At 45.1% G+C, this 27,878-nt stretch overlaps 1 protein-coding gene across 2 annotated transcripts in view; it reads right to left on the bottom strand.

Moving 5' to 3' along the window:
* Positions 1-14,333, bottom strand: part of NECTIN2 (nectin cell adhesion molecule 2) — an 83,372-nt gene extending 69,039 nt beyond the window's left edge. The window contains exon 1 of one of the 2 annotated variants that reach the window (XM_087971168.1): positions 14,030-14,333. In XM_087971168.1, the coding sequence (XP_087827294.1) occupies positions 14,030-14,087 (58 nt within the window). In that variant the 5' untranslated portion in view covers positions 14,088-14,333. The remainder of the gene's footprint in view (positions 1-14,029) is intronic. The other variant, XM_087971166.1, reaches the window with a different exon arrangement.
* Positions 14,334-27,878: the final 13,545 nt, after the last annotated feature.

Below are 27,878 nucleotides of genomic sequence, written 5' to 3'. Positions count from 1 at the left end.
CCGTTGTAAATACGAGTCAATTGCCCAGCATCTGGATTTTGATTAAATGGCCTCGGGGCGTTGCAACCATCATATATACGAAGCACTGGTCAAGCATCCAAATGTAAATTGCGTGACTGTGGTGAGGCTGCAATGGTCATAAGTGTGGAAAAATGGTCATGTTACTTTTTCAATGCCGTCGGCCACTAAATGAACTGTTGTAAGTCGGGGACTTGCCCATACAACTAGTCCTAGATATATGACCATAATTGAACCCGGAATTATGGTTCCGAGTTGTGGCAGTTGTAAGTCAGATACAGATTAACAGAGTCAGAAGGGACCTTGTAGGTCATCTAGTCCAACCCCCCGCCCAAGCAGGAGACCCTACACTATTTCTGAGAAATGGCAATCCAGTCTCTTCTTGTGAAAGCTTCCAGGGATGAAGCTCCCATAACTTCTGAAAGCAAGTCAAGGCATCCTGTGACCGGGACACGATTTCTTGGCACTTTTTTTTTGTGTCGGTCGTTAAGCAAATGTGGCTGCCGTTAAATGAATGTGACGGTCGCTAAATGAATCCATGATGCCCAATGAATGCTATCTGTATTCTATTGAACTGCCCGGATTCCTGATTTCCTCCGCTTGACAGGAAGTGACAAATGGCTATAACGGGGAGTCGCTAAGTACCCAAAATATAATCATATGACCACGGTGCTTGTGTGTGTGTGTGTGTGTGTGTGTGTGTGTGTGTGTGTCCCCGTCCGTGCACATGCAGTCACTGTAACTTCAAAATTGGATTATAAATTCTTGGGGTGGGGTAAGGATACATCATCGCAGACCGAGGAGCTACCTGTAAGGTTTAGTCAATATTTGTGCCAAGGCACAAAAGAAACGGATCAAGAAAGCAACTACTAATCTAGCACCTCTTTTATGCAGTTTTGCAAATAGCGTTTCTTGCATACTTACAGTCCTCTCTCTTACTTCCCACTCAACGGGGGTGTGCAGATAAGGATATCAAGGTTCAATTTTTCAACGGATTAAATGAATTCCTTCTGTTGCCCTTCACTAAGCTGGGGTGTGGGCCCCTTCAGAAAATGCCACTCTACTTTTAATTCTTAAATGCACCAGGTCATAATCCCATGAACAGACAGAAGCAATTAAGTTAAAATCAACTTTAAAGGCTGTCCTGGCCTTTCCACTTTCTGGAGTACATCTCCCTCCCCACCCACCCCAAAAAAACATCCAGTTTTGGTCACCACATTATAAAAAAAGATGTTGAGACTCTAGAAAAAGTACAGAGAAGAGCAACCAGGATGATTAGGGGACTGGAAGAACGGTTGCAGGAACTGGGCCTGGCTAGTCTGGTGAAGAGAAGGACCAGGGGAGACAGGATAGCAGTTTTCCAATATTTGAGGAGCTGCCACAGAGAGGAGGAAGGGGGTCAAGCTATTTTCCAAGGCACCCGAAGGCCAGATAAGGAATAATGGATGGAAACTGAACAAGGAGAGATTCAACCTGGAAATAAGGAGAAACTGTCTGACAGTGAGAACAATCAACCCATGGAACAGAAGTTGCCCTCGGAAGTTGTGGGAGCGTCATCACTGGAGGCTTTCAAGAACAGATTGGACTGCCATTTGTCAGAAATGGTATAAGGTCTCTCTCTTGGGCAGGGGGGTTGGACTAGATGACCTACAAGGTCCCTTCCAACTCTGATTATCTGTATCCATCCCAACTGCACCAAACAAATTTGTTCACTTCTAAATGCCCATGTCAGAATTCCAGCAATCGCTCCAATTAAATCATGATTCTTGAGCATGTTTTTTTGGGCAAAGGATCCGTCTTTGTGGATCTCAGGATTCTGATGAAAAAAAAAAAATGTAGATCAGGAAGGTCCAATCATGGCCACTTTTCAGACCTGTGGACTTCAACTCCCAGAATTCCCCAGCCAGCATGAGATGAGAGACTACATAACTCTTCTATATCCACCTTAAAAAGAGTTTCTGGATGATTGTTATTTTTTTTCTCTCTCCTGCCTCCATAAATTTCTTAAAATTTGGAGACAGTTGCACCCCAGGTGGGACACAAAGGGAAGCTCCTAATTGCAAGAAAAAGAGAGAGAGAGAAGATATGTAGGAAAAGACCTAGAAGAGGTTCCCGGTTACCATAGTGATGGGAAGATGAAAGCAGCCGGCCAGTTTCCCACGACAAAATTGATGTAACTCACTTGTCAGCATACAAATGCAGAAAAAAAATTCTGTTTCCAAAGGAATCGCGCATCGCGTTTTAGCCACGCTGTCGTCTGCTGAGTTTGCACTGTTATCTACTTTAAAACCATTCATTTAACCGACTGAAGTCACAACGGCACAGGAAAACAGTGACTTACGACCGGTCCTCGCAGTTATGACCATCTCAGTGTCTTCGCGGTCACACAAATGCCATTTATGGACTTTCCCAGCTAGCTTTCAACCAGCAAGGGGGAAGCCAAGATTCGCTTAAGGGTGGTTCACTTAAAGAACTGCAATGATTCACTTAAACAGCCGTACCAAGAAAGGTGCAAATTGACTGCCTTGCTTAGCAGTAGAAATTAGTCATGGAATCACACACGGCTGGAAGGGACCTTGGAGGTCTTCTAGTCAAACCCCCCCCCCCGCCACTCAAGGCAGGAGTTCTTATACCATCCAGGATACCCATCAATCAATCAATCAATCAATCAATCAATCAAATCTTGAGTGTTTTTTTTCATATCCATCCATCCATCAATCTATATATCTAAAAGCGAAATACCACTCATGCATCATCACAAAATCTCCAGAACTGTAAAGCCTACAAACTTGAAATTTGGCATGTCTGATCCTCTTGGCTTCTAGGGGCTCACTAGGAAAGGAGTTTTCAAAATGACCATCAGAGCATCAGTATTTTGTATATTATTATTATGAACACGCTCTGATGCTAAGGAGTTCTACTCCCCCTCCCCACCTGAAAAGAAATCTGTTCCAAACGTAAAGCACAAGCAGAGGAGAAGAGTTTCAGTTTCACAGCACCAAGCAGCTTTAGTACAGAACAGTTGAGCTAAGCCACGCCCAGGCTCCTTGCCGTCACCTTCTTGCTCACACAGCAAATGCTGTTTTAGTTTCCAAACAGCCCTCAACTCTCTCACATACTGACAGGATGTTAGGGGGCGCCGTGATTGGAATGCAGCATCGCAGGCAAAATTCTGCCCACTGTCCGTAGTTCGATCCTGACCGGCTCTCTAGGTCGACTCAGCCTTCCCTCCTTCCGTGGTTGGTAAAATGAGGACCGAGATGGTTGGCGGGGCGAGAGGCCGACCTTGCAGACCGCTTAGAGAGGGCTGTAAAAACACTTGTGACGCGGTACGCAAGTCTAAGGGCAATTGCTAAAATGGGGGCAAAATTCACGGAACAATGATCTCCCTCAGCAGTAGAAATGTGGAGTCAATGCTAGTCGTACGTGGAGGATGCCCTGTGTTTTGCCTGCCCGTAAATAAATAACTAAAAATCTCAATCATCAGGCCTACAGCCATCCGGGGAGAAGAAAAGCAAAATGGACAGATGGCAGATGCCCTCCAACCAGGATGATGAGGGGACTGGAGGCTAAAACATACGAAGAACGGTTGCAGGAACTGGGCCTGGCTAGTCTGGTGAAGAGAAGGACCAGGGGAGACAGGAGAGCAGTCTTGCAATATTTGAGGGGCTGCCACAGAGAGGAGGAAGGGGGTCAAGCTATTCTCCAAAGCACTTGAAGGCCAGACAAGGAGTAATGGATGGAAACTGAACAAGGAGAGATTCAACCTGGAAATAAGGAGAAAATTTTCTGACAGGGAGAACAATCAACTTACGGAACAGAAGTTGCCTTCGGAAGTTGTGGGAGCGCCATGACTTGAGACTTTCAAGGAGAGATGGGACTGCCATTTGTCAGAAATGGTGTAGGATCCCCTGCTTGGGCAGGGGTTGGACTAGATAACCTACAAGGTCCCTTTCCACTCTGTTAATCCGTCTGTCTGACAGAATAACTTCTAACTTAAGTCCCGAGAGTGTCTTTGAGTTTCTCACAGTCCAACAGACCTCCTGACGATTCTCAAAGCTTTGCCAGGGAGAGTTAACCAACTAGCCCACCCAGGGGGCAGAAAGGGTTAATTCTGCCCTGGCAGTGGTTTGCAGACAGCTTTTCTTATGCTAATGTCAGATCCTGGCTCCTAGGCAGACACAGCTAGGCTGGGGAGGGGTGGGTGGGAGAGATGCAATCAGACAGATTTGGAAATAAGCATATATATATATATATATATATATATATATATATATATATATATATCCAACCACATTTGCTGGGGGCGGGAGGAGAAGGACTAGGCAGGAAGAATGGAAGGGGGGTGTCCAAGTAGAAAGATTTATCAGTCTTGTTTAGATAGATAGATAGATAGATGATAGATAGATAGATAGATAGATAGATAGATAGATAGAGAAAGAAAAACAGATCAATAGATAGATAGATAGATAGATAGATAGATAGATAGATAGATAGATAGATAGATAGATAGATAGATGAGAGAGGCAGGTAGGTAGGTAGGTAGAAAGATGGATACAGATTAGATAGATAGATAGATAGATAGATAGATAGATAGATAGATAGATAGATAGATAGATAGATAGAGAGAGACAGAGAGACAGATTAGATAGAGGGAGGGGGGGGAGGAGGGGGGGGCTGCTGCTCCCTTGCCATGCAGGCATGCACCATTAATAGATGAAGCCAGGAGTCTGGAATGCAGACAGTTTGACTCTATTTATCCTCCAAGGAAGATTTAAGCACCCTCCCTCTCAAATAGTTTACTTGAACAGGGGCAGGGTCTTCTGAAAATAGGTTGAGAGCAGGGTAATGGAAGTTAGGGGGGGGGAAAGGCCTGTCCAATGTTCCTTTTTGGGGGGGGGCAGGGAAAGAGTATTTAAATTTAGAGCTCACCCATTTAGGGGGGGAAGCTGCAAGAAGCGCAAACCTCTGGGATCACCTCAACTTAATTTTGATCGTGGGAAAAATATCGTCTGCAATTCAGAATCATTTTTCCAAGAGGTCCTGCAATTCCTTGACTTAACAACAGTTCCTTCGGGGACGGTTTCAAAGTTACGGCACTGAAAAAATATCAATTTATGATTGTTTTTCATACTTACAGCCATCCCACAGTCCCAGGAACAAAATTCAGACGCTTGGCAACCGACTTGTATTTATGATGGTTGCAACGTCCCGGAGGGGTGTGTGTCATATGGTTCCCCTTTTGCCACCTTCCCAACAAAGTCAACGGGGGAGACCAAGATTCGCTTAGCAACTGTGTTCCTAACTTAAAAACCGCAGTGGTTCACTTCACACCTCCGGCAGGGAAGGTCATAAAATGAGGCAATTCTCCAGCCAGCTGGGAGTTGAAGTCCACAAATCTTAAAGTTGACAAGTTTGGAGATCTCTAAGCTGAGGACCAGCTGTAAAAGTTTTCTTTGGAGAAAGAAAGCCAGAACTTTTCACCAATTTTTTCCCCCCCGTAATGTTTCAAGTTAGCTGACACCAAGAAGCCCACAGGGACAATGGATTTCCAGGGAAATTGATTTTCTTTCTTTTTTAAAAAAAGAAGAGGGCTATTAATAAACTTCTTTTTTACTACTTGGGAATGGGTCAGCCTGTGAATAGCTTATAAAATTTACTAGACAGCCAGCTTGGAGCGTTATTTGCACATAATCAGTGCACCTTGGAGACTTTCTAAAGTTATGCATGGTGAGCACACAATCTTTGTCGCCATGTACAAAAAGAAGCAAGCTGTTTAGCCAGGGACTCACATTAAAATTCAGCTTTCTGTTTTAAAAGTTTGTCTTATGGCTGATTAATGTAGCAGGACTAGGAGGGGTTCTGCTCTACAGAGATATTAAAGCGAGTCTGAAATGCAGAGTTTGGACTGTATTTCAGTTAGGACTGTGATGGTGAGGAAGAAAACAAGGAAGCTGGGGGGAAAAAACAAAAAACAAGCAAGAAGCTCCAAAAACCAGATATTTTGAGGTTTCCTCACTACTTCTATCTATCCAGCTGATGAGAGTTCCCAAAAACCTTTGTGGTGGGTTTTTTGGGGTTGTTTTTTTTTTTTTTTTGGAGTTCAAATAAGAGCACTAACCAAGTGCAAATAAGGAGGTTGTTGACTCGGAATGCCACAGCGATCTTTGTGTTTTCTTTCATAAAAGCACTATTCATGGAAAGGGGGAATAAAGATCCTTGTCAGCCGCAGCCTTGAAAAAGTTCACAAACTATCCGAATTTGGTTATTTCCCTGCAGCTCAGAAGAACTACAAGGGCGGGCAAAATTTGGCAAACAAGAAAGCTCCACACCCACACAGTTAACCCTTTAAAAGCAGTTTAAAGTACAAAGGAGAGGTTGGAAGTCTGACCAGCCTGACCAAGCTAAGGTTTTCAAAGAAAGGAAGTAAATTGCATATTTTTCAGCTGGATTGATCAGCAAGATATTTTCCTTTGAAATTAGTATAACAGAATAACTGAGTTGGAACTGACCTTGGAGGTCTTCTAGTCCAACCCCCTTGTTCAGGCAGGAAATCCTATACCATTCTAGATAAATGCTTGCCCAATTTCTTCTTAAAAACCTCCAGTGTTGGAGCATTTACAACTTCTGGAGGCAAGTCGTTCCACTGATTAATTGTTCTAACAGTCAGGAAATTTCTCCTTAGTTCTAAGTTGCTTCTCTCCTGGATTAGTCTCCATCCATTGCTTTTTGTCCAGCTTTCTCTTTGGAAAATAAGTTGACCCCCTCTTCTTTGTGGCAGCCCCGCAAATATTGGAACCCTGCTATCATATCACCTTCTTTTTTATAGCACCTCTGAGCATGCACAGAACACATTTCTCTACTCTTTGGCAGGCATTGTGTCCTAACTGATTTCAAAGGGATATTTAAAAAGAGAGAGAGATTAACTTTTTTGAGAGGCTGTTTTCTTTTTGGGAGGGAAGCGAATTTTAAATTTCAACAGGAAGAGCATCTTACTAAAACATCATTCAGTGTTGTTGACATCTTATCTCTGGGCTTCCCTTTAAAACCAACACATCATCTCCCTCTGGGGGGAAAAATATATTCTGGGTGACATCATCCAATTTCACAAAGGGGAAAAGGACACTCAAATGAAAATTAAAAACATTTTCACACGCACAGCCCTGTAAATAATAATTTCTGAGCGTTCCATGATGGCAAAAGCACGGTCTATATCAGTCTTTCTCAAACTTGGCAACTTTATAAGATGTGTAGATTTCAGCTCCCAGAATTCCCCTAAAGGAATTCTTAAATAAATGGTTGTAAGTTGATAACTATCTGGGGTTGAGTTTGCTTCCCAATAATTGTCACATCAGAATATTTTAATGTGAAGGGGAAAGAATTAAGTTATTAAATTTATATGCCATCTGACACCCAATGTTTTAGTTCAGTTTATTGTCACTGCACCTCATACAACGAAATTAAATGCTATCTTCAATGTACATTATACAGCTATTTATATAAAAGCAAAATGCCACTCATGCATCATCACAAAATCTCCAGAACCGTAAAGCCTACAAATTGAACTTTGGCACGTATTTTCCTCTTGGCTTCCAGGTACGATTTTTCAAAATGACCATCAGAGCAATATTTCCTATGTTATTATTATTAACATGCTCTTATGCTAAGGAGTTCTACTCCCCCCGCCCCCGAAAAGAAATCTCTTCCAAATGCAAAACACAAGCAGAGGAGATGAGTTTCAGTTTTAGCTTCACGGCAGCAACCAGCTTTAGTACAGAACATTTCAGCTAAGCCACACCCAGGCTCCTTGCTGTCTCCTTCCTGCTCACACAGCAAATACTGTTTTAGTTTCCAAACAGCCCTCAACTCTCTCACATACTGACAGGATGTTAGCCAGATGAGTACCGATGGATGCTGGTAAGCAGAGGCAGAAATTTTTTTCTCTTCTTTTCCTCCCCCAAAACTAAGCCCAATCACATAGTTTCGTAGCGAACCATGGGTATAGAGCTAATAAAAAACAAAAACACATCCTTCACATTCTATACAATTGGATTGAAAACCCCTGATATTACATTAATATTGCCCTATGCAGCAGGATTCAATACAGTTACTGCTGTGGGATAGAAGCTGTTTTTCAGCCTATTTGTCCTTGTTTTTATTATTCTCTGGTTAACTAACAGAATCAAGAGATTAGAATCGAAGAAGAGCAAAAAGGATAATAAAAAAATGTGTGTAAAAGTTTGTAAGATGTAAAACTATCATATTACTATTTTGCGGCTATTGCTGAGATGTTTTATGATGCTTATGATGATGTCGAGTATTGTTTAATGTTGCATTTCTTACTTCAAACTAATTGGGTTCAGACATCACGTTGTTCAGATAGATATGGAATTTTTTTTATGTGATATTTTTTTTAAAAAAATGTATTAATAAAACACCTATGAAAAAATAAATTAAAAAAAGAAACTTTCGGCTCGACTGTGGTCGTAAGCCGAGGAACACCTGTACCCACCAAATATAAAAATAAAAATAAAATAAGAATAAAATAGACCACGTAAAAACGAGCAACGCCAGCAAACGCTCACATCCGAAACCAGGATCTTAATCGCCATCTGACAAGCGGAGGTTTTAAATAGGTAGATGCAAACATCCATCAGCGTTGACTTTATTTGCCAAGGCGCAGCTAAGCTTCTTCCAAAAGGGCTGGGCCAGTGAAAGGATAATAACCATGACTTTTCAGCCACCGGAAATAGAATAGAAAAACAGAGTGGGAAGAGACCTTTGGAGGTCTTCTAGTCCAACCCTCTCCTTAGGCAGGAAACCCCTATACCAGTGATGGCAAACCTTTTTGGCAACAAATGCCCAAACCAGAACACACATGGATGTGCACGCATGTACACATGCTGGAGCATCGGAAAACCGAAGACCAGCTGGACGGTGCCCGCATGCCTGTTTTTTGGTCAATTTTGGTCAATTTTTGGGCCAGAAAACGCCCTGAAAAATGGCCTGTTTTGGGGGCGATTTTCGGGCTGTTTTCTGCTGCTCTGGTGCCCACGAAGACCAGCTGGCCGGCGTGCACATGTGCGCCAGAAACCAGAAGACCAGCTGGCAATGGCGGGCACGCCCACTGAGAGGGTTCTCTGTGCCACCTCTGGTACGTGCACCACAGGTTCACCATCACGGCTCTATACCACTTCAGGCAAACGGCTGTCCAATCTCTTCTTCAAAACTTCCAGTGTTGGAGCAAATCCACCACAGCTCTCCAAAATTTCCAAAACAACCAAGCAGGGCAGGAAAAATAAAAAAACCCTCCCTCCAAAGTAGGATTTGTGGCCACCCTGCAACGCTTCCTGGTGTCAGCGGGAAGGGGCCTGCAGGGATCCCAAAACCGGATGAGCAATCCAAAAACAAAGCACCTTTTTTTTCTCTTCGGAGAACCACGCTGTCACCCCACAATTATCTCCGCAAAAAAAAAAAAAAAAAAAGGAGAGGCGCCTGCACAGGATATCCCATAATGATACCACTGCCCAAAATGCCAAACAGGTATAGCTCACCTTGCACTCCCGCTCCCAATTTATTTCTTTCCCTAGGAAAGGGCATTTCGGATGGCTGTTCTCCCTTACTGGTTTTGTAAGGGGTTGATGGGGGAGTTGAAAATGTTACAGGAGAACATTCCAACTTTAAGTTACTGGTTCTTAGATGGGAAGCGAAGGAGAATTCCTTGGCTGAAGCTTAAGGGAGCCTCGGGCCTTGGCTTTGCCTAAAATCCCTGCATTTCCAGAAGTTGGGAATTATCTTACATCCCATGGAGTAAGAAATCCTCACAGCTGTACTGTAGGACTTGTAGGGAAAGGAAGAGCCAACTTCTGAAAAGTCTAAAAGGTCACCTGTATGAATTCCTGCAGGTGACCTTCCTTCCTTCTCCCTTTCTTTCTTTCCCTTCTCCTTCCTTCCTTCCTCCTTTCCTTCCTTGCTTCTTTGCTTCCTCCTTCCTATTCTCCCCTTCTCTCTCCCTTTCTCTCTTTTCTCCCTTCTTCGTTCCCTGTCCCTTACTTTCCTATTCTTTCTCCCTTCTCCTTCCTCCCTTTCTTTCTTTTTTTCCTCCCTCCTTTCCTTTCTTACCTCTCTTTCTCTCCCTTCTCCTTCCTTTCCTTTCTATTCTTTCTTCCTTCTCTCCCTTTCTCACCTCCCTTCCTCTTTTCCTTCCCTTCTTTCTCTCTTCCTTCTTCTTCCTTTCTTTCCTTTCTACTTTCCTTCTTTCCCTCTCGTCCTTCCTTACCTTCTCGTCCTTTCTTCTCTCTTCTACTTCCATTCCCTCTTCCTCCCTTCCTTCCCTTGTAAACCAAACATTGAGAGCGTGGAAAGTGTAATTCACAAAGGAGATTCCAATTTTTGTGTAGTTTAAGTTTATTTAGGAAGGCAAGCTTTAAAAATTCTGCTTGTGCTTTCGATAAGGCAGCAAGTACCACTAAATACTTATATCCGGTTTTTTAAACTACAACGGGATGGAATGCAAAACAAACAGATTAACATGTCCAATTGTTTTAATTAGCAATTCCAAGTTTCCTTAGTGAATTAAATCCATCTAGCCTCAGGCACTTCCTAACAAAACACAGTGATGCAACTGGACCTCACAAGGAAATCACAAAGGAAAGTGCAAACTCGCCACTTGTACCACAACCAGCAGAGTTGGCACATAATGGCTAACTATAAGCCATGGTTTATAGACTCTACGCCTCTCTACACCTGGGCTCTTGCTCAGGAAGAACCAGATACTGAGGGCTGAGCATGATGCCGTGAGCCAGGCCAAAAAATAAGTTTCCTTCCAGAAAAACAAATTCCATACATAACACAAATGGTTATCAAATGCCAGCTTTTAAGAAAAATCAGCAGCTCAGCTATGTAGACTTGCAACAATATGAGAAGAGAATGTTCCAGAAATTAACTCCCTTGAAAAGGTTGCAAGGAAACTGAGATTAGGGTCTAGAACAGTATTTCTCAACCGTGGCGACGTGAAGAGAGGTGTCCAGGATGGGGAATTCTGGGAGCTGAAGTCCACCTGCCTTTAAAGGTTGGCACGGTTGAGAAATACTGTTGTTGTTTTTTTGGAATTTTTTTTTTGAGAACATACCATTCCACGATCCCATCCTCTCTCATAACGGTCCCCTATGGGATGTAATTTAGCTTCCGTGACCCACTTTCCCCATAAAGAAGAAAAGCTAAGGATTCGAATCTAGAACCTTTCAGACGCATTGCATTTCCACACCCGAGAAAGCACCCCAAGATTCTCTGCTAGGATATGGTGGGACAGGTGGGAGGGTTCTGCAGAAAACAGGATAGCTTTTAATGGTAGAAAGTAAGTGTTGGAAAGGATCTTTTAGAGGTCATCTGGTTCAACCCATTCAGGATACAGGGAGGGAGGGAAGGAATGGGAAGGAAGAGAGAGAGAGGAAGGAAGGGAAGGAAGAAGGGAGGGTGGAAAGAAAGAAGGAAGGAGAAGGGAGAAAAAGAAAGGGGGGAAGGAAGGAGAAAAGAAAAAGAAGGGGGAAGGAAGAAGGGAGAGAAAGAAAGGGCAAGGAGGAATAGTGAGAAGGAAGGAAGGAAGGAAGGAAGGAAGGAAGGAAGGTCACCTGCAGGAATTCAAACAGGTGACTTTAGACTATTTAAAAGCAGTCCCCTTTTTCCCCCCTTAATAGTCAAGCAAGTCCCAGTGTGGCTTGAGGATTTCTTACTACATGTAATGTAAGACAATTCTTCCTGAACTGATGAAGCTTCTTGGACGACAAGCCTTCAAGGAAAAACAAAGTCCAGCTGCCTTTTGAAAAAGCCCCATTGGCATGCCAAGGAAGAGCACCCCAGCTCACCAAAGCCTTTTTTTTACCTTTTAATAAAATACTTTCGTCTGAAAAGGTGGTGCCAGATTCCTTCTCTGATTCCCCACCCCTGTCCAAGGACTCCTGGTTTAGACACCTAACAGTGGTTAGCTGCTAAACCAGGGTTAACGGAAGGCCACTGCCATGCTCGTGCAACCTGCAGTGGGAGGACAGGTTTCCCATAATACCGATGCCCCTGGGAGTTAGCAGGTGGTGTGAACAGGAGAGCCTCCAGGGCTGTGGTGACCCAGAAGGTCTGGATTCAAAAGCCGGAGCGAGTTAACAGGCGGTGGGGCTTAGTAAGGGCATCTTCCCTCCTTTGACAGATGCAAGAAGGAGCAGCTTAGCAACTACTTAGTCCAGAGGCTGAGAAACACAAGGGAGGGGTGGGGAGAACCTCGGCTGCCTTTTTGATCCTCAACCCCACAAGGCAGAAGGAAGTAAACCTCATCATTTCTGGAGACACAATTCTAGGCCACATCGCCCAGGAGGGCTGTCCGACTGTGTGCGTGGAATAAATGCTACTTTGGGAAGAAGAAAACCTGGGCAAGGTAGAAGGTACCCCTAAACATTTGAGCTGGAAGGGGGGGTGGGGAGAGAAGGAGGAGAAAAACATATAGGACGAACTCTTTGTGGGAGGGGGGATATTTTAGAAATGAATGGATTTTAGGTACCCCACTGGGTGATCGAGGCTTATTAAGTGCCAGGGATCTGGCCTGGAATGGATTTTAGGTGCCCACCTGGATGATCGTGGCTTGTAGGTGCCAGGGATCTGGTCTGAAATAAATATTAGGTGCTGTACTGTAAAATTGTGGCTTGTAGGTGCCAGGGATCTGGCCTGGAATGGATTTTAGGTGCTCTACTGGGTGATTGTGGCTTGTAGGTGCCAGGGATCTGGTCTGAAATAAATATTAGGTGCTGTACTGTAAAATCGTGGCTTGTAGGTGCCAGGGATCTGGCCTGGAATGGAAATGAATGGATTTTAGGTACCCCACTGGGTGATCGAGGCTTATTAAGTGCCAGGGATCTGGCCTGGAATGGATTTTAGGTGCTCTACTGGGTGATCGTGGCTTGTAGGTGCCAGGGATTTGGTCTGAAATCAATATTAGGTGCTCTACTGGAAAATCATGGCTTGTAGGTGCCAGGGATCTAGTCTGAAATGAATGGATTTTAGGTGCCCCACTGTGTTATCGTGACTTGTTAAGTGCCAGGGATCCGTCCTAGAATGAATGGAGTTTAGGTGCCTAGCTAGATCCTGGTGTTTGTAAGTGCCAGGGATCCGATGTGAAATGAATGGATTTTAGGCGCCCCACTGGAAGATCGTGGTTTGTTAAGTGCCAGGGATCCGTCCTGGAATGAATGGAGTTTAGGCGCCCCATTGGAAGATCGTGGCTTGTTAAGTGCCCGGGATCCGGTCTCAAGAGTCCCCACCTCCTTATTATTTTTTGAAACAAGTGCTGGTTAAACTTCTCCGAGTAAGAAAACGAGAAGAAAACCCGCGGGGAAATCCTATCCCTCCTTCCTCCCGATCCTGGGCATTCCGAAGCAAGATCTCCCCCTCCTCCTCCTCCTCCTCCTCCCCTTCCTCTTTTATTTTCCGCCGCTCGGCCAAGGCAGCCAGCGGGAGAAGGGAGGCAACCCCGCCGCAGCTCCCTCGGGAAAGGATCGCAAAGGGATCCCCCCCGCAGCCCGCTCTCCGCTTCCCCGATCCCCGGCGGCGCCTCCCCTGCCCGCCCTCCCCTTCCCCACCCCGCTCAGTTTCGCCTGAAACTCTCCCCCCTCTTCCTCCTCCCTCCCTCCCTCCCTCCCAGCGGGGTCCGGCGGCGGGGAGCGCCCGGCCAGGTGAGAGCCGCGCAGGGCGTCGCCTCCCGCCCGCACCCGTCCAGCTCAGGGCGGCCGGCCAGGAAACAGGTTCTTGGGCCCTCGGCCATCTTGGCGGGGGGACGGCGAGGGGGAAACTTCGGCCGGCCATTTCGGGGAGAGGGCGAAGCCGCCAGCGGGAGACAGAGAGAGAGACACACAGAGAGAGACCGTCAGTCCGTCCCTCCGTCCGTCTCTCCCTCCGTCGGGCGGGCAGCAGCAGACTGAAGGAAGCCTGGCGGAGCCCCCCGAACCCACCTACCCGCCCACTCACTCACCGGAAAGGCAGCCCCAGAGGAGGCTCGCCCAAGCGCACGGCCGCCGCGGCGAGCCCATGGGGCGGAGGAGGAGAAGAAGGCGAGCGGGCGGTGGGTCCTCTGCGGCCGGGTCCGAGGCTGAGCTGCGCCGCGTCTTTTCGGCTCCGGAGCGGCCGCTTCTGCTTCTGCTTCTTCCCAGCTGGGTTGCCGCTTCTGCCTCGCGAGCAACTCTGGCCGCTCAGGGCGCCTCGGGCACCCATCCGTGGGGAGGGGGGCGGAGCGGAGCGGAGGCCACGCCCACCCCAGGTGCCACCCCCACCCACCCACCCCCGCACGCTGGGTGTATGTATGTATGTATGTATGTGTGTGTGTGTGTGTGTGTGTATATATATATATATATATATATATATATATATATATATATATATATATATATATATATATATATATATATATATATATATATATATATATATATCCTCCCCTCTTTCGCGGAGCAGCGCCAGTCCACCTGGGCAGCCGACAGGTGAGGTCGTTGGCCGGATGCGGGGACCCGGCCGCGGTGTTTGAGGCACCTGGCCTTGATCCGGGGTTGGGTAGGTGGGTAGCAACAGGGCTTAGACTTATAGACTGCTTTATAGACCTCTCTAAGCCGAGTTGGCCTCTGGCCCCAACAATCTGGGCCCTTTTTACCGACCTCAGAAGGATGGGAGGCTGAGGTCAACCTTCAGCCTGGTGAGAATCGAACTGCTGGCAGTTGGCAGGAAGGAGGGAAGGAAGGAAGGAAGAGCAATAAGACTTGCATACGGCTTTACAGCGCTTTATAGCCTTTTCTAAGCAATTTACAGAGTCAGCCTCTTGCCCCCAACAATCTGGGTCCTCATTTTACCCACCTCGGAAGGAAGGAAGGAAGGAAAAGTGGAAGGGAGGGACGGAGGAAGGGAGAGAGGAAGGAAAAGAGAAAAGGAAGGGGGAGAGGGAGGGAGGGAGGAAAAGAGAAAAGGGAGAGGGAGGAAGGAAGGAAAAGAAAAAGAGGGGAGGGAGGGAGAACAAGATTGGAGGGGGGAAGAGGAAGGGAGAGAGGGAGGGAAGAAGATATATAGAGAGAAAGATGAAAGAAGGAAGGAAGGAGAGAGGGAGGAAGGGGGCAAGCAAAAAGGAAGGAAGGAAGGAGAAAAGGAAGAGCAATAAGACTTATATAGCGCTTTATAGCCCTTTCTAAGCAATTTACAGAGTCAGCCTCTTGCCCCCAACAATCTGGGTCCTCATTTTACCCACCTCGGAAGGAAGGAAGGAAGGAAGGAAAAAAAAGGATTAGCACTTAGTCTTATAGACCACTTCACAGTGCTTTTACAGCCCTCTCTAAGTGGACTGAGTCAACCTTGAGCCGGTCAGGATCAAACTGCTGGCAGTGGACAGAGTTAGCCTGCAATGCTGCATTCTAATCATTGTGCACAATGGGAGGGAAGGAAGGAAAGGAAAAGCAATAACATTTAGACTTATATACTGCTTCACAGTGCTTTTACAGCTCTCTCTAAGCGGTTCCAGAGTCGAACTCTTGCCTCCAACAATCTGGGTCCTCATTTGACCCACCTCGGAAGGAGGGAAGGCTGAGTCATCCTTGAGATGGTCAGGATCGAACTGCTGGCGATGGGCAGTCAGCCTGCAATATTGCATTCTAATCATTGGGCGCCATGGAAGGAAGGGAGGGAGAAAGGAAGGAAGAGAGAAAAGGAAGAACAATAGTATTTAAACTTATATACCGCTTCACAGTGCTTTCGGAGTCCTCTCTAAGTGGTTTACAGAGTTGGCCTCTTGCCCCCAACAATCTGGCTGGGTTTGCATGCTAAGCCACGCTCAGTCGTGGTTTACTGGGCCAAAGGAATGCGTTTGCAGCAATGAAAGAAATGCAAATACAGATTGTCCTTGATTTAGGACTGTTTAGCGAGCTTCGAAGCACAGCTGGCTGGGGAATTCTGGGAGTTGGAGTCCAGACATCTTCAAGTTGGAAAAGTTGAGAAAACCTGAGGCACACAAGTGTAAAATTTACCTGCCAGGCACCAAGGAACATTTCCAAGATTTAGAGGCTCGCCAGCGTCTCCTGACAACGTTCCTACGGGATAAACCAAGTTGCCCTAGTTATTTACCATGGAGAGTAGCATTTTCTAACGTTCTCACGTCGCTGTTTCCATTTCCCTGCAAGTAGAAAAACTAGCACAGCAAGGAAGCTGGATGACGGATACGTGTTTTCCCTGATAAGCTAGATTTCCACACTGGGACTGATTTTCAACCCAGGGCAGTCTTCAGAAATGCTAGCTGAGGGAGGGAAACGGTTGTCTCAAGAGGTCTGCAGGTCATTTTCTTAAGAGTATTAATTTTTATTTCTGGAATCTGAATAAAATTCCATTTTTCCACCCCTTTTGGTCACTCTGGAGACATCTTGCTGATCTTACAATCATCCAGCGCCCTCTAGTGGTCTGTCTTTGCATGCATGCATACAAACACTCAGTTGGAAAATAATTACATCCTATTCTATTTTTAGAATTGCTTTCCTCCACCTGTTGCTCTTCGGAGGAGGGAGTTTCCATACAAACTGCAAAGGGGGGGGGGGCAAGTGACGTGTGTTTGTGTGTGTGTGTTGAGAAATGATCCTCTAGGTGTTGCAAATCATTTTTATTTATATTTCTTATTTCTAAATAGCCCTTCTCCTTCAGATGCGATCAATAAACAATAAAATTCACATTAAAATCAGAATAATTTAGGGGTGCGGTTTTTTTTCTTGCAACTTCCACAATGACGTCATTGTGGGTTGTATATGACTGCCTCTCTCTCCTCTCTCTCTCTCACTGTCTCTCACTCTCCTCTCTCTCTTTCTGTCTCCCCCTCTCCTCTCTGTCTTTCTCCCTCTCCTCTGTCTCTGTGTCTCTCTCCTCTTGGTGTCTCTCTCTCTCCTCTCTGTCTCTCTCTCTCTCTCTCTCCCTCTCCTCTCTGTCTCTCTCTCTCTGTCTCTCTGTGTCTTTCTCCCTCTCCTCTGTCTCTGTGTCTCTCTCCTCTTGGTGTGTCTTTCCTCTTGGTGTCTCTCTCTCTCCTCTCTCTCTCTCTCTCTCTCTCTCTCTCTGTCTCTCTCTCCCCACCACCCACCCCAGCATGCTGGTTGTCAATTCCCCTCTATCCTGCTGGTCGCCCAGCCTCATGGAAATTGGAATCTCTCCAAACAGCAGGCATCCACATGAATAATGTAGAATGAAGCTGGCTGGCATGTTTTGCGGGCGCGAGTCTCTTATTCCAGATGCTATTCGTGTGCAATTCAAAACCTCACATTCCTTTCACTTCCTCAAAATCAGGCTGTTCCCCCCCCTCCCCCTTTTCAGGCTCAGTCACCAGTTCCTTCCATTCACCTGGCCTCCCCTTTCTGAAACCCTCCCTTACAATTGCAGGGGAACCACCAGGGCTGCCGGTTGAAGAAAGAGATCCTTTTATTTTTTAACTTTTACTTATTAATTCTATCCTGCCTTCATTTTTTGTTAATAACTCCAGACAGATCTAATACTCCTTCCTATTTTCCCCACAACAACAACCCTGTGAGGTGGGTTGGGCTGAGAGACTGGCCCAAAGTCACCCGGTCGGTTTTCACGCCCAAGGCGGGACTAGAACTCACCGTCTCCTGGTGGTTGGGTCAAAGTCACCTAGCTGGCTTTCATGCATGAGGTGGAACTGCAGCTCACACTCTCCGGGTTTCTACCCTGGTACTTTCACCACGAGAGCAAACTGTCTCTTAATTTAATTCTATAGGTAAAGTATATAATCACACATAAATAGAAATTGGAAGACATTAAAAGAATAAAGCAGAAATGAGTAAACAAACGTTCAAAAAAAAATAAAGTTTTTCCGATGCATGATAAATTATTATGAATGATTAAATGCAACAGGTTGCTTTAAGTGTCTCAAATCCTCATTTAAGCTTTAAGCCAGTAAAAATACCTACAAATGTGATCAAGGAAGTATGATCACATAAAATGATGGCCTAGGGTATATTACTAACAAAGATTCTCAGTTTTGATTCAATTTTTAATTTGAATTTCAAACCTGGCTGCCTAGCGATGGTTCATTTTCCCACGTATAGATAATCCTCAACTTACAACAGTCATTTCATGACAGTTCAAAGTTACGATGACACTGAAAAAAATTGACATGGCCAGTTTTCACACTTACGACTGTAGTTTATGTGATCAAATTTTAGAAGCTTGGGCAGCTGGTTCATACTTATGACCGTGCCAGCGTCCCAAAGTCGTGATCTCTTTTTGCAACCTTTTGACAAGCAAAATCCATGGGCAAACCAGATTCACTTAACGTTGTTACTAACTTATCAACTGCAGTGATTCACTTAACAACGGTGACAAGAAAAGTCATAAAATGGGACCTGTCACTTAACAAATGTCTCACTTCACAGCAGAAATTTTGGGCTCAATTGTCATAAATCAAGGACTACCTGTATATGAGGGAATTCTGGGAGTTGAAGTCCACTGTCATGCCCCTGTTGGAGTCTGAATCCGAGGAGGAAGACGAACAGCTGACAGGGAGAGGGAGTGTGGCTCCGTTGGCTGTAGAGGAAACGGGAAGGGGAAAGTCCATCTGGGCAGAGCAGGGAAGAGGTAGAACAAGGGAGAGGTAGAACAAAGGAGAGGGAGTTCAAAGGAAGACCAGGCCAACTCCTCTTCATCCTAGAGCATGCAGGGACGAATGGAGAAGAGAGCAATGTGGGTTGCATGGCTTACGGGAGAGGAAAGGGCCCTGATTCCCTTCATTAGCCACAGCTGGGAATAGAGTTTAAAAGAGATGCAAGCTGAGTCTGGCAGGCTGATGGGAGCAAACATGACTTTATCCTGTGTTGTCGTGGCTTATCTGTGTTCCTGGCGTCTTCCCAACTGTGTGAGTTTTGCCATGCCTTCAAATTTGAAATTCTTGCTCCTGCCCTGCCAAACTAATTACTTCAGTTTGGCTTGTTTGGACTTTAAGTTACAGTTTGTGTTGACCATGTTTTAGACTGAATTCTCTGCAGTCCAAGGCTGTTCCTGGGAGAGTTTTTCTTCAGCCAGAAGATAAGCTGGACATTGGGGGCAAAGTTGGAGATAATAAAGGGACTCTTATTGATTATCTGACTATGTTGCCTTTGTGCCATGCCCCGGATCATCACATCCACACATCTTAAAATGGCCAAAATTGAGAAACATAATCTTGGAAAGAAAAATGATTTTTAGGTTACAATTAATTATATTATTTGAGAGATTTCCATGCTCAAGTGCATAATGTTTTTCACTGTTAATTTCTCTATAGTGCTGTCTCATCTTCACTGCATTTCATTTTTGTCTGGGTTCAGAGGCATTTTTCCATCCTTGAATCAGAAGAAAAAATGGATAAAATACGCACAAATCCCCTGGAATTTGTTTGGATCCAGGAAAACATCCGAAATACAGATAATCCTCCATTTGCAAGTTCATTTAGTGACCATTTGAAGCGCTGGAAAAAAGTGAGCTATTACCGTTTTTCATACTTATGACCGGTGTACCATCCCTTTGGTCAACATGATCAAAATTCAGACGCTTGGCAATCGCCTCGTGTTTATGATGGACAGTCACGCAATCTCCTTTTGCGACCTTCTGAGTCAATGGGGAAACACAGCTGCGGTGAGTCACTTAACGGCCATGGCAAGAAACTTCGTAAAATGGGGGCAAAAACTCACTTAACAACTAAGTCTCGCTTAGCAACCGAAATTTTGGCCTCAATTAGGACTAGCTGTAAATAGATTAAAAACGGCGAAGACCTTCCGTGCAATTTGCCACGTTTATTACCCCTCCCACCCAACGGACGCTGGAGGACATTCATTCGGAGAGTATTTTAAGTGTCCTTAAGAGCATGAAGTGGGGACATTTTTCCAGGAAAGGGTTGGAATTCAGCATGGGTGCAAAAAATTCTAAAAATGGCTTATTGGCAGGTCAGCTTGGCAGTCTGCATGCTGACCACACGAGGGCGCAATTGCCCAAAATATAAATGTTGCATTTGGTTTTTTGTTCTTTATCTTCCCCTTCTTAGCGGTAGCGATAAGTCAATCACAGGAGCTGTATTTAGTGTATAGATAGTCCTTGACTTATAACCCCAATTGGGTGAAGGGTATCTGCTGTAGATCAACCCAGCTGCCTCCAAAGCAGAGGTGGAATTCAGCCGGTTCGGATCAGTTCTGGAGAACCGGTAGTGGATATTTTGAGTAGTTCTGAGAACCGGCCAATACCGCCTCTGTCTGGCCCCGCCAACCCCATCTCTTCTCTGCCTTCCATTGAGTCCCATCTGATTGGCTGGGTCTTCTTTGGTTGCCCTGCACAGGAGAACGGAGCTGGAAAGCAGGTTAGTGGGGTGGGGAGGGAATGGGATTCTGCAGTATCCTTCCCCTGCTATGCCCACCAAGCCATGCCCACACAACCGGAAGTAAAAAAAAAATCTGAATCCCACCACTGCTCCGAACACCCCTCCTTGGGGCCGTGGAAGGAGCATTGCAACGTTTTGATGCTTGCCTCCAGTGCTGTGTGCAATTGCTGGCTCAACGTTTATGGTTTTCTATCGGCCAGGGTCTCATAGACCAGTTCTGAAATCCAAACAGGCCCTTGTCCTAACCTTGATTAGAGAAATCTTGAAAGTCTGGCTTTCCCCCCAGGGCCCACCAGAGCTAAGGGAGTGTGTTGCATCCCCTTTGGGAACAGGTGGCATTGAAGGTTGTGCTTCTCGCTTTCTCTCCCTGGGTGCCTATTGTTCTTTTCTCTTGCTTAGATGGGTTTCAACTGTTTTTGATACAGGATTGGGGGAAAGAGAGAGAATGAGAGAGAGAGAGAGAGAGGAGGGGAGAGTGAAAGGGGTGGGAGAAATAAAGGAGGGAAAGAAAGAGAAAGGAAGAAAGGAGAGAGAAAGAGAGAGGGAAAGGAAGGAAGGAAGGAAGGAAGGAAGGAAGGAAGGAAGGAAGGAAGGAAGGAAGGAAGGAAGGAAGGAAGGAAGGAAGGAAGGAAGGAAAAAAAAAAAGGAGGGAGAGAAGGAAAGAGACGGACAAGAAAGAAAAGAAAGAGAAAAAGAAAAAGGAAGGAGAAAGGGAAGGAAGGAGAGACAGATAAGAGAGAGAACGAAAGAGGGAGAGGAGGAGAGGGAGAGGGAGTGGAAGGAGTGGGAGGGAGGGAGGAAAGAAGAGAAACAAAGAGAGAGAAAGGAAGGAAGAGAAAGGAGAGAATGAAAGAGAAAGGAAGAAGAGAAAGAAAGAAAGAGGGAGGGAGGAAAGAGAAAAAGAAGGCAGAAGAGGAAAGAAGGAGAGATGGATAAGAAAGAAAAGAAATAAAGAGAAAAGGAAAAGGAAGGAAGAGGAGACAGGAGAGAAGAGAAAGAAAAGGAAAGAAAGAAAGAAAGAAAGAAAGAAAGAAAGAAAGAAAGAAAGAAAGAAAGAAAGAAAGAAAAGGGAAGGAAGGAGTATTTGGAAGAGGGAAGGAAGGAGGGAGGGAAAAAAAGAAAAGGAAAAGAAAAGAGAGAAAAGGAAAGAAAGAAGGAAAGAAAGAAAAACAAAAGACACATTCCTTTGATCACAGGAAGTTTAGAAACCTCATCCCCTTTGCGTTTTCTCCCTCCGATCTTCCTTTGCCAACCACAGCCAACGTCCGTGAGAAACTGCCATTCCACAAAAGCCACGGCCAGCTTACTAGACAGTTACAAACCCCACCAGTCTATCCCTTCCCCAATTCTCACCAGGCACCTGAAGGAGCCCCTCCCTCCACCACCACCCCCCCTTGTGCAAAGGGGTGAGAACGGAGCGTGAAAGAAGACTTCGCTTCTCAAAAATAGAGACTTGATGGCAAATACACAGCCAGTTATTTCGGACCCCTGTGTGAAATTTTGGCATCCTCTGTGCGGTGGACTTCAACTCCCAGAATTCCCCAGCCAGCATGGCTGGGGGGAATTCTGGGAGTTGAAGTCCACCGGTCTTAAAGGGGCCAAGGTTGAGAAACACGGATCCATTTCTTCAGAATTGCACCACTAACTTTGCACCATGTCCAAAGTTTCGCTCTAAGCCCACCCCATTTTTCCACTCCACCAAAGTCAAATTCTTCCCTTTTTAAAGGAATGGGTGAATCCCCCCCCCCCACACACACATCTGTAACTGTAGGCTTTCTGAGCATGGATTCCCAAAGAGCAGGTGCCAAAGTTATGAAAACCCATGGCGAGAATCCAGAGAGTCACTTTGGAGAACGAAAGGCTAGAGGGATCCCGGTGGGATTTGTTTTTGTCCCCCAAGAGACATTGTGATATATATTTTTTCCCCATCAACACATCACAGACTGTTCTGTGAAAGGCTGCCCCATTTACCGCAGGCTGTTCCCAGCCTGGGATCCTCTCGAGAAGCCAAGAAAATAAGGAACATCGGCAATTCCATGCGTTACGTCCGAACGAATAACCCATTGTAGGAAGTTAGCACCCACCCCTCTCCTAGAAAAATGAAATATCCTGGGAAATATTAAAAAGGCAGAATATTTCCCCTAAAAAGAGTTGAAGCTCAAGAGCAGAAACTCACCCCCACCTTTGTTAATGGGTGGGCTATTAAGGCCTGGGCCAGAATACTTTACATAACAAAGATCTCCAGGTAAAACTATGTAGCAATTGCCCAAAGCCCTTTTCAGTGCATCATCATCATCATCCAGCAAGGCTCAACCAAGCCTGGAACTCAGGACAGCCTACAGAGTTGCCCTTGCATGGCCTCATGGGAGTCTGACAACCAATCAGAATACAAGCTCCAATTCAAATCCCAACCAAGGTTATAAAACCCAGGCGCTCTCAGCACCTCAGTCTCTTTTTCTTGATCTCTTCCTTCACCTTGAATCATGTGATCATCCTTCCTTTTCACTCTGGAGCTCCAGGCCATGTGGTCCTCCTGTCCACCATTAAACCTTCCAAACAGCCTCCATGGTTCCAGTGTCTTTTTCCCCACCTGGAACTGAACCCAGAAGGATTTTTCTTCCAACAAACCCATGTTTTAGCTCAAGGTGAGGGTTGCCAACGTCTCATTGAACGATTCTGGCCTAATCTGGAATGCCGTGTTACTGAAGAATCAATGCAAAGAACAAAAACAAATTATAAACACAATTGCCACCTCTTTTTTTCTCTCTCTTTCTTTTTCTTTCTTTTTTTCTACTTTCCTTCCTTATTCCTTCCTTTGTTATTCCTTCCTTTCTTTCCTTCTTCCCTTCATTGTTCCTTCCTTCCTCCCTTCCTCCCTCCCTTCCTTCTTTGCTTCATTATTCCTTCCTTTCTTTCCTTTGTTATTCCTTCCCTCCTTCCTTTTCTCTTTTCTTTCTCTCTCTCAACTTACGACCACAACTGAACCCAACATTTCCGTTGCTAAGCGAGGCAGTTGCTAAGTGAATTTTCCCGTTTTACAACCTTTATTTCACATTGGTTAAGGGAATTGCTGCCGTTGTTAAGTTAGTAAAACTTTTGTTAAGTGAATCTGGCTTCCCCGTTGACTTTGCTAGTCAGAAGGTCGCAAAACATAACCCGGGACATTGCAACCGTCATAAATGCGAGCCACTTGCCGAGCGTCTGAATTTTTGACCATGTGACCATGGGGATGCTGCAACGGTCATAAGTGTGAAAAATGGTCATAAGTCTCTTTTTTCTGTGCCCTTGTAACTTCAAACCGTCCCTAAACAACTGTTGTAAGTCGAGGCTTACCTGTGAAAACAAGTTATTTGCTTTATGTTTTTTTAGTTTTGGGCCCTGCTTATCCGTAGCCAAATTCTTCTTCCCAAGATTCAGAATGTTTTCAAACCCAATTGTGATTCTGCAGGTCATTTTAGAAACCCCAGATGGGAAACAACTTGCAACCCCCTCCCTGCATAAAATCTCTTTGTCTGTATTTTCTTTTTCTCTCTTTTTTTGAATATATTTTTTATTATTATTTTTTAAAATTTACATCCGTATTGTGTGTGGACAGAGTTGGTTCTGGGTATCATTCATATTTATCCAATTCAAAATAACAGTATTAATGATCTCTATTACATTTATTCATTTTAAGTAATCATTATATTATTCAAACATCCACAGGCAAAAAAATGTCTAACTCCTCATCTTTACCTCTGTCTTCTTGTTCAAGCTAAACATTTATCTATTGTCCCTGAACAAATTTGACTAGGTATCATTCACATTTATCCAATTCACGCTAAGATTGTTGATAATCTCTATCACATTTATCAAATTTAAACATACATCAACGACCACAAAAATGCCTAACACCTCATCTTTATCTCTATCTTCATCTCTATCTTTCCTTATATATTTAAAGCAAAATACCACTTATGCATGATCTCAAAATCTCCAGAACCGTAAAGCCTACAAACTTGAAATTTGGCACAGATGTTATTCTTGGCTTCTAGGTGCTCGCTAAGAAAGGGTGTTTCAAAATGACCATCAGAGCATTAGTATTATGCATATTATTATTATTAACGTGCTCTGATGCTAAGGAGTTCTACTCCCCCTCCCCACCTGGAAAGAAATCTCTTCCAAATGGAAAACACAAGCAGAGGAGAGGAGTTTCACTTTCAGTTTCAGAGCACCAAGCAGCTTTAGTACAGAACATTTGAGCTAAGCCACACCCAGGCTCCTTGCTGCTCACACAGCAAATACTGTTTCAGTTTCCAAACAGCCCTCAATTGTCTCACACACTGACAGGATGCTAGCCAGATGAATACCACTGGATGCTGGTAGGCAGAGGCAGAATTTTCCCCCTTATTTTCCTCCCCAAAAACTAAGCCCGACCACATAGTTTCATAGGAAGCACAAGTATCGAGCTAGTTAAGTCATAAATGAAGTGGGGGATGAAGGAAGGCAAAGATTTTCTCAGAAAACAAATTATGGATCAGATTTATAAGTCTGGACGTAGCACTTCAGCCAGAGACATGAAATCCCAACGATCTCTTTTGGGGAATCAAGTTTCCAATAACTGTCATTTTGCAGCTTCAGGTTTTGAAGAAAATCCATCCATTTAAGGGTATAAAATGCAAATTGTCTCGGTTGCCACTTTGGTGTCTGTGTCAAAAGCACATTGAAGATGTTTGGTCGGTTGGGGGGGTTGGAGGGGGGGGGTTATCTTTTTACCTTTTTAAAAGGATTTTGGTCTTTCTGGCACCTGCCTCATCTCCTTTGCAATTTTTCACAGATGCTTTGCATTCCCTCTGATGGGATGCAAAGGGATTATTATTAATATTATGGTTTATCGCACAGCCATCCAGATGTTCAGACTGCATTTGGCATTTTTATCTACCTTTTTTTTTTTTTTGAGTCCTTCCAAGGACCTGGGATAAGCATCATTATTCGATGGCATGAAAAGTATTATTGTAGGATGCAAGCGTTATTGTCATTATTATTGAAAAACATCCGACCTACTCTCAACAGAATGAATTGCAAAGAAGGAACCAACTCAAAATGTACTTCCTGGGCCAGAATTTTGGGATTCTCCTGCCAGCGTTGAAAGATGGACATTTTATGAGCAAAAAAAATGAAAAAGAAAGAAAATGAGCAAAGAAAATGATGTATTTATACCACTCTATAAAGCCCTAGTAAGACCACACCTAGAGCACTGCATCCAGTTTTGGTCACCACACTATAAAAAAGATGCTGAGACTCTAGAAAAAGTGCAGAGAAGAACAACCAGGATGATTAAGGGACTGGAGACTAAAACATATGAAGAACGGTTACAGGAACTGGGCTTGGCTAGTCTAGTAAAGAGAAGGACCAGGGGAGACAGGAGAGCAGCTTTCCAATATTTGAGGGGCTTTCATAGAGAGGAGGGGGTCAAGCTGTTTTCCAAGGCACCCGAAGGCCAGACAAGGAATAATGGATGGAAACTGAACAAGGAGAGATTCAACCTGGAAATAAGGAGAAACTTTCTGACAGTGAGAACAATCAACCCATGGAACAGAAGTTGCCCTCGGAAGTTGTGGGAGCACCATCACTTGAGACTTTCAAGAAGAGATTGGACTGCCATTTGTCAGAAATGGTGTAGGGTCTCCCGCTTGGGCAGGGGGTTGGACTAGATGACCTTTATAAAGTCCCTTCCAACTCTGTTAATCTAATCTAATCTAAAATACTTCTGATTTGATGCCACCCCCTTTTCCCCCTAGGATCGGTCGTTGTCATTTTTAAAACTATTTACAAAGTTTTCCTTAGCTTTGTGAAGAAAGCTAGAAAAAGGGCACCTCTGAATGAAGTCATGTGTAACGCAAACACATGATTCTCTTTCTTGTGTGCATATGCACACATACAACCAAATAGGCAGGTTTTCTCCCTTTGGGGGCAGAATCAGTTGGAAGGAACCTTGGAGGTCCTCTAGTCCAACCCCCTGGCTTGGGCAGGAAACCCTATCTAATGTTTCTCCAGCTTGGCAGCTTGAAGATGTGTGGAGTTCAACTCCCAGAATGCCCCCAACCAGCATGGCTGGCTGGGGAATTCTGGGAGTTGAACTCCACACATCGTCAAAGTGCCAAGCTGGAGAAAGGTTGCCCTATACCATTTCAGGCAAGCGACTGTCCAGACTCTTCTTAAAAACCTCCAGCGATGGAACATCCATAACTTCTTGAATAGCCAAACCCAAATCCTGCAACTGTTCTTCATAAGGAGGCAAGATGTTCCACTGGTGAATTGTCCCCACTCTTAGGATTTTTTTCTTTAATTCCAGGTTGTTTCTTTCTTTAATTAGTTTCCATCCATGGCTTCTTGTCTTGCTTTCTGGTCCTTTGGAAAATCCCATGGCGGGATTAAAAAAAAATTTACTACCAGTTTTGTGGGCATGGCTTGATGGGGCGTGGCAGGGGAAGGATACTGTAAAACAAGCATCTTCCAACTTGGCAAGTTTAAGACTGATGGACTTCAACTCCCAACTCACAAGTCTTAAAAGGTGCTGAGTTTGGGGACCCCTGATCTAGCAGGTTCTTAACGGAATTGGGATCTCTGTAGGATTTAGGGCAAGCGTCTTCCAACTTGGCAACTTTAAGAGTTGTGGACTTCAACTCCCAGAATTCCTGAGCTAACATGACTGGAGGAGGAATTCTGGGAGTTGAAAGCCCACAAGTCTTAAAGCTGTCAAGTTTGAAGAGCCCTGCTGTAAAATCTCCATTCCCACCCCACTCCAGGGGAAGGTTACTGCAAAATCCCCCTTCCCTTCCCTCCCCACCCCACTAACCTGCTTTCCAGCTCCGTTCTCCTGTACAGGGCAACAAAAGGAGACCCAGCCAATCAGATGGGACTCAGGAGGCAGAGGAGAGATGGGGGCGGGGCCAGACAGAGGCGGTATTGGCCGGTTCTCCAAAGTACTCAAAATTTCCGCTACCGGTTCTCCAGAACCGGTCCGAACCGTCTGAATACCACCTCTGCTTCCTTCCCTTCCTTCGTCTCTTCCATCTCTTTTCTTTCCTCTCTTCCTTCCAGAGGTGGGATTCATTTTTTTTTTTACTACCGGTCCTGTGGGTGTGGCTTGGTGGGCGTGGCTTGGCTTGGCAGGCGTGGCTTGGCTTGGCAGGCGTGGCTTGGCGGGCATGGCTTGGTGGGCTTGGCAGGGGAAGGATACTGTACAATCCCCAGAGGAGAGATGGGGTTGGCGGGGCCAGTCAGAGGTGGGATTTGCCGGTTCTCCGAACAACTCAAAATTTCCACTACCGGTTCTATAGAACCGGTCCGAACCGGCTGAATCCCACCTCTGGATTTGACCCTCCTCTCCTTTGTGCAGCCCCTGAAAATATTGGAAGGTTGCTATATCTCTCGCCGTGAGAAACCCACCAGGTCTCGTTTCTGCACC

The sequence above is a fragment of the Notechis scutatus genome, chromosome 8 (assembly GCF_049901735.1).
Source record: "Notechis scutatus isolate UNSWTSFEM ecotype Mainland chromosome 8, rNotScu1.2, whole genome shotgun sequence".
Taxonomy (NCBI): Eukaryota; Metazoa; Chordata; class Lepidosauria; order Squamata; family Elapidae; genus Notechis; species Notechis scutatus.
Note: the sequence above shows the minus strand (reverse complement) of the source record. Positions and strands in the feature narration are given on the sequence as shown.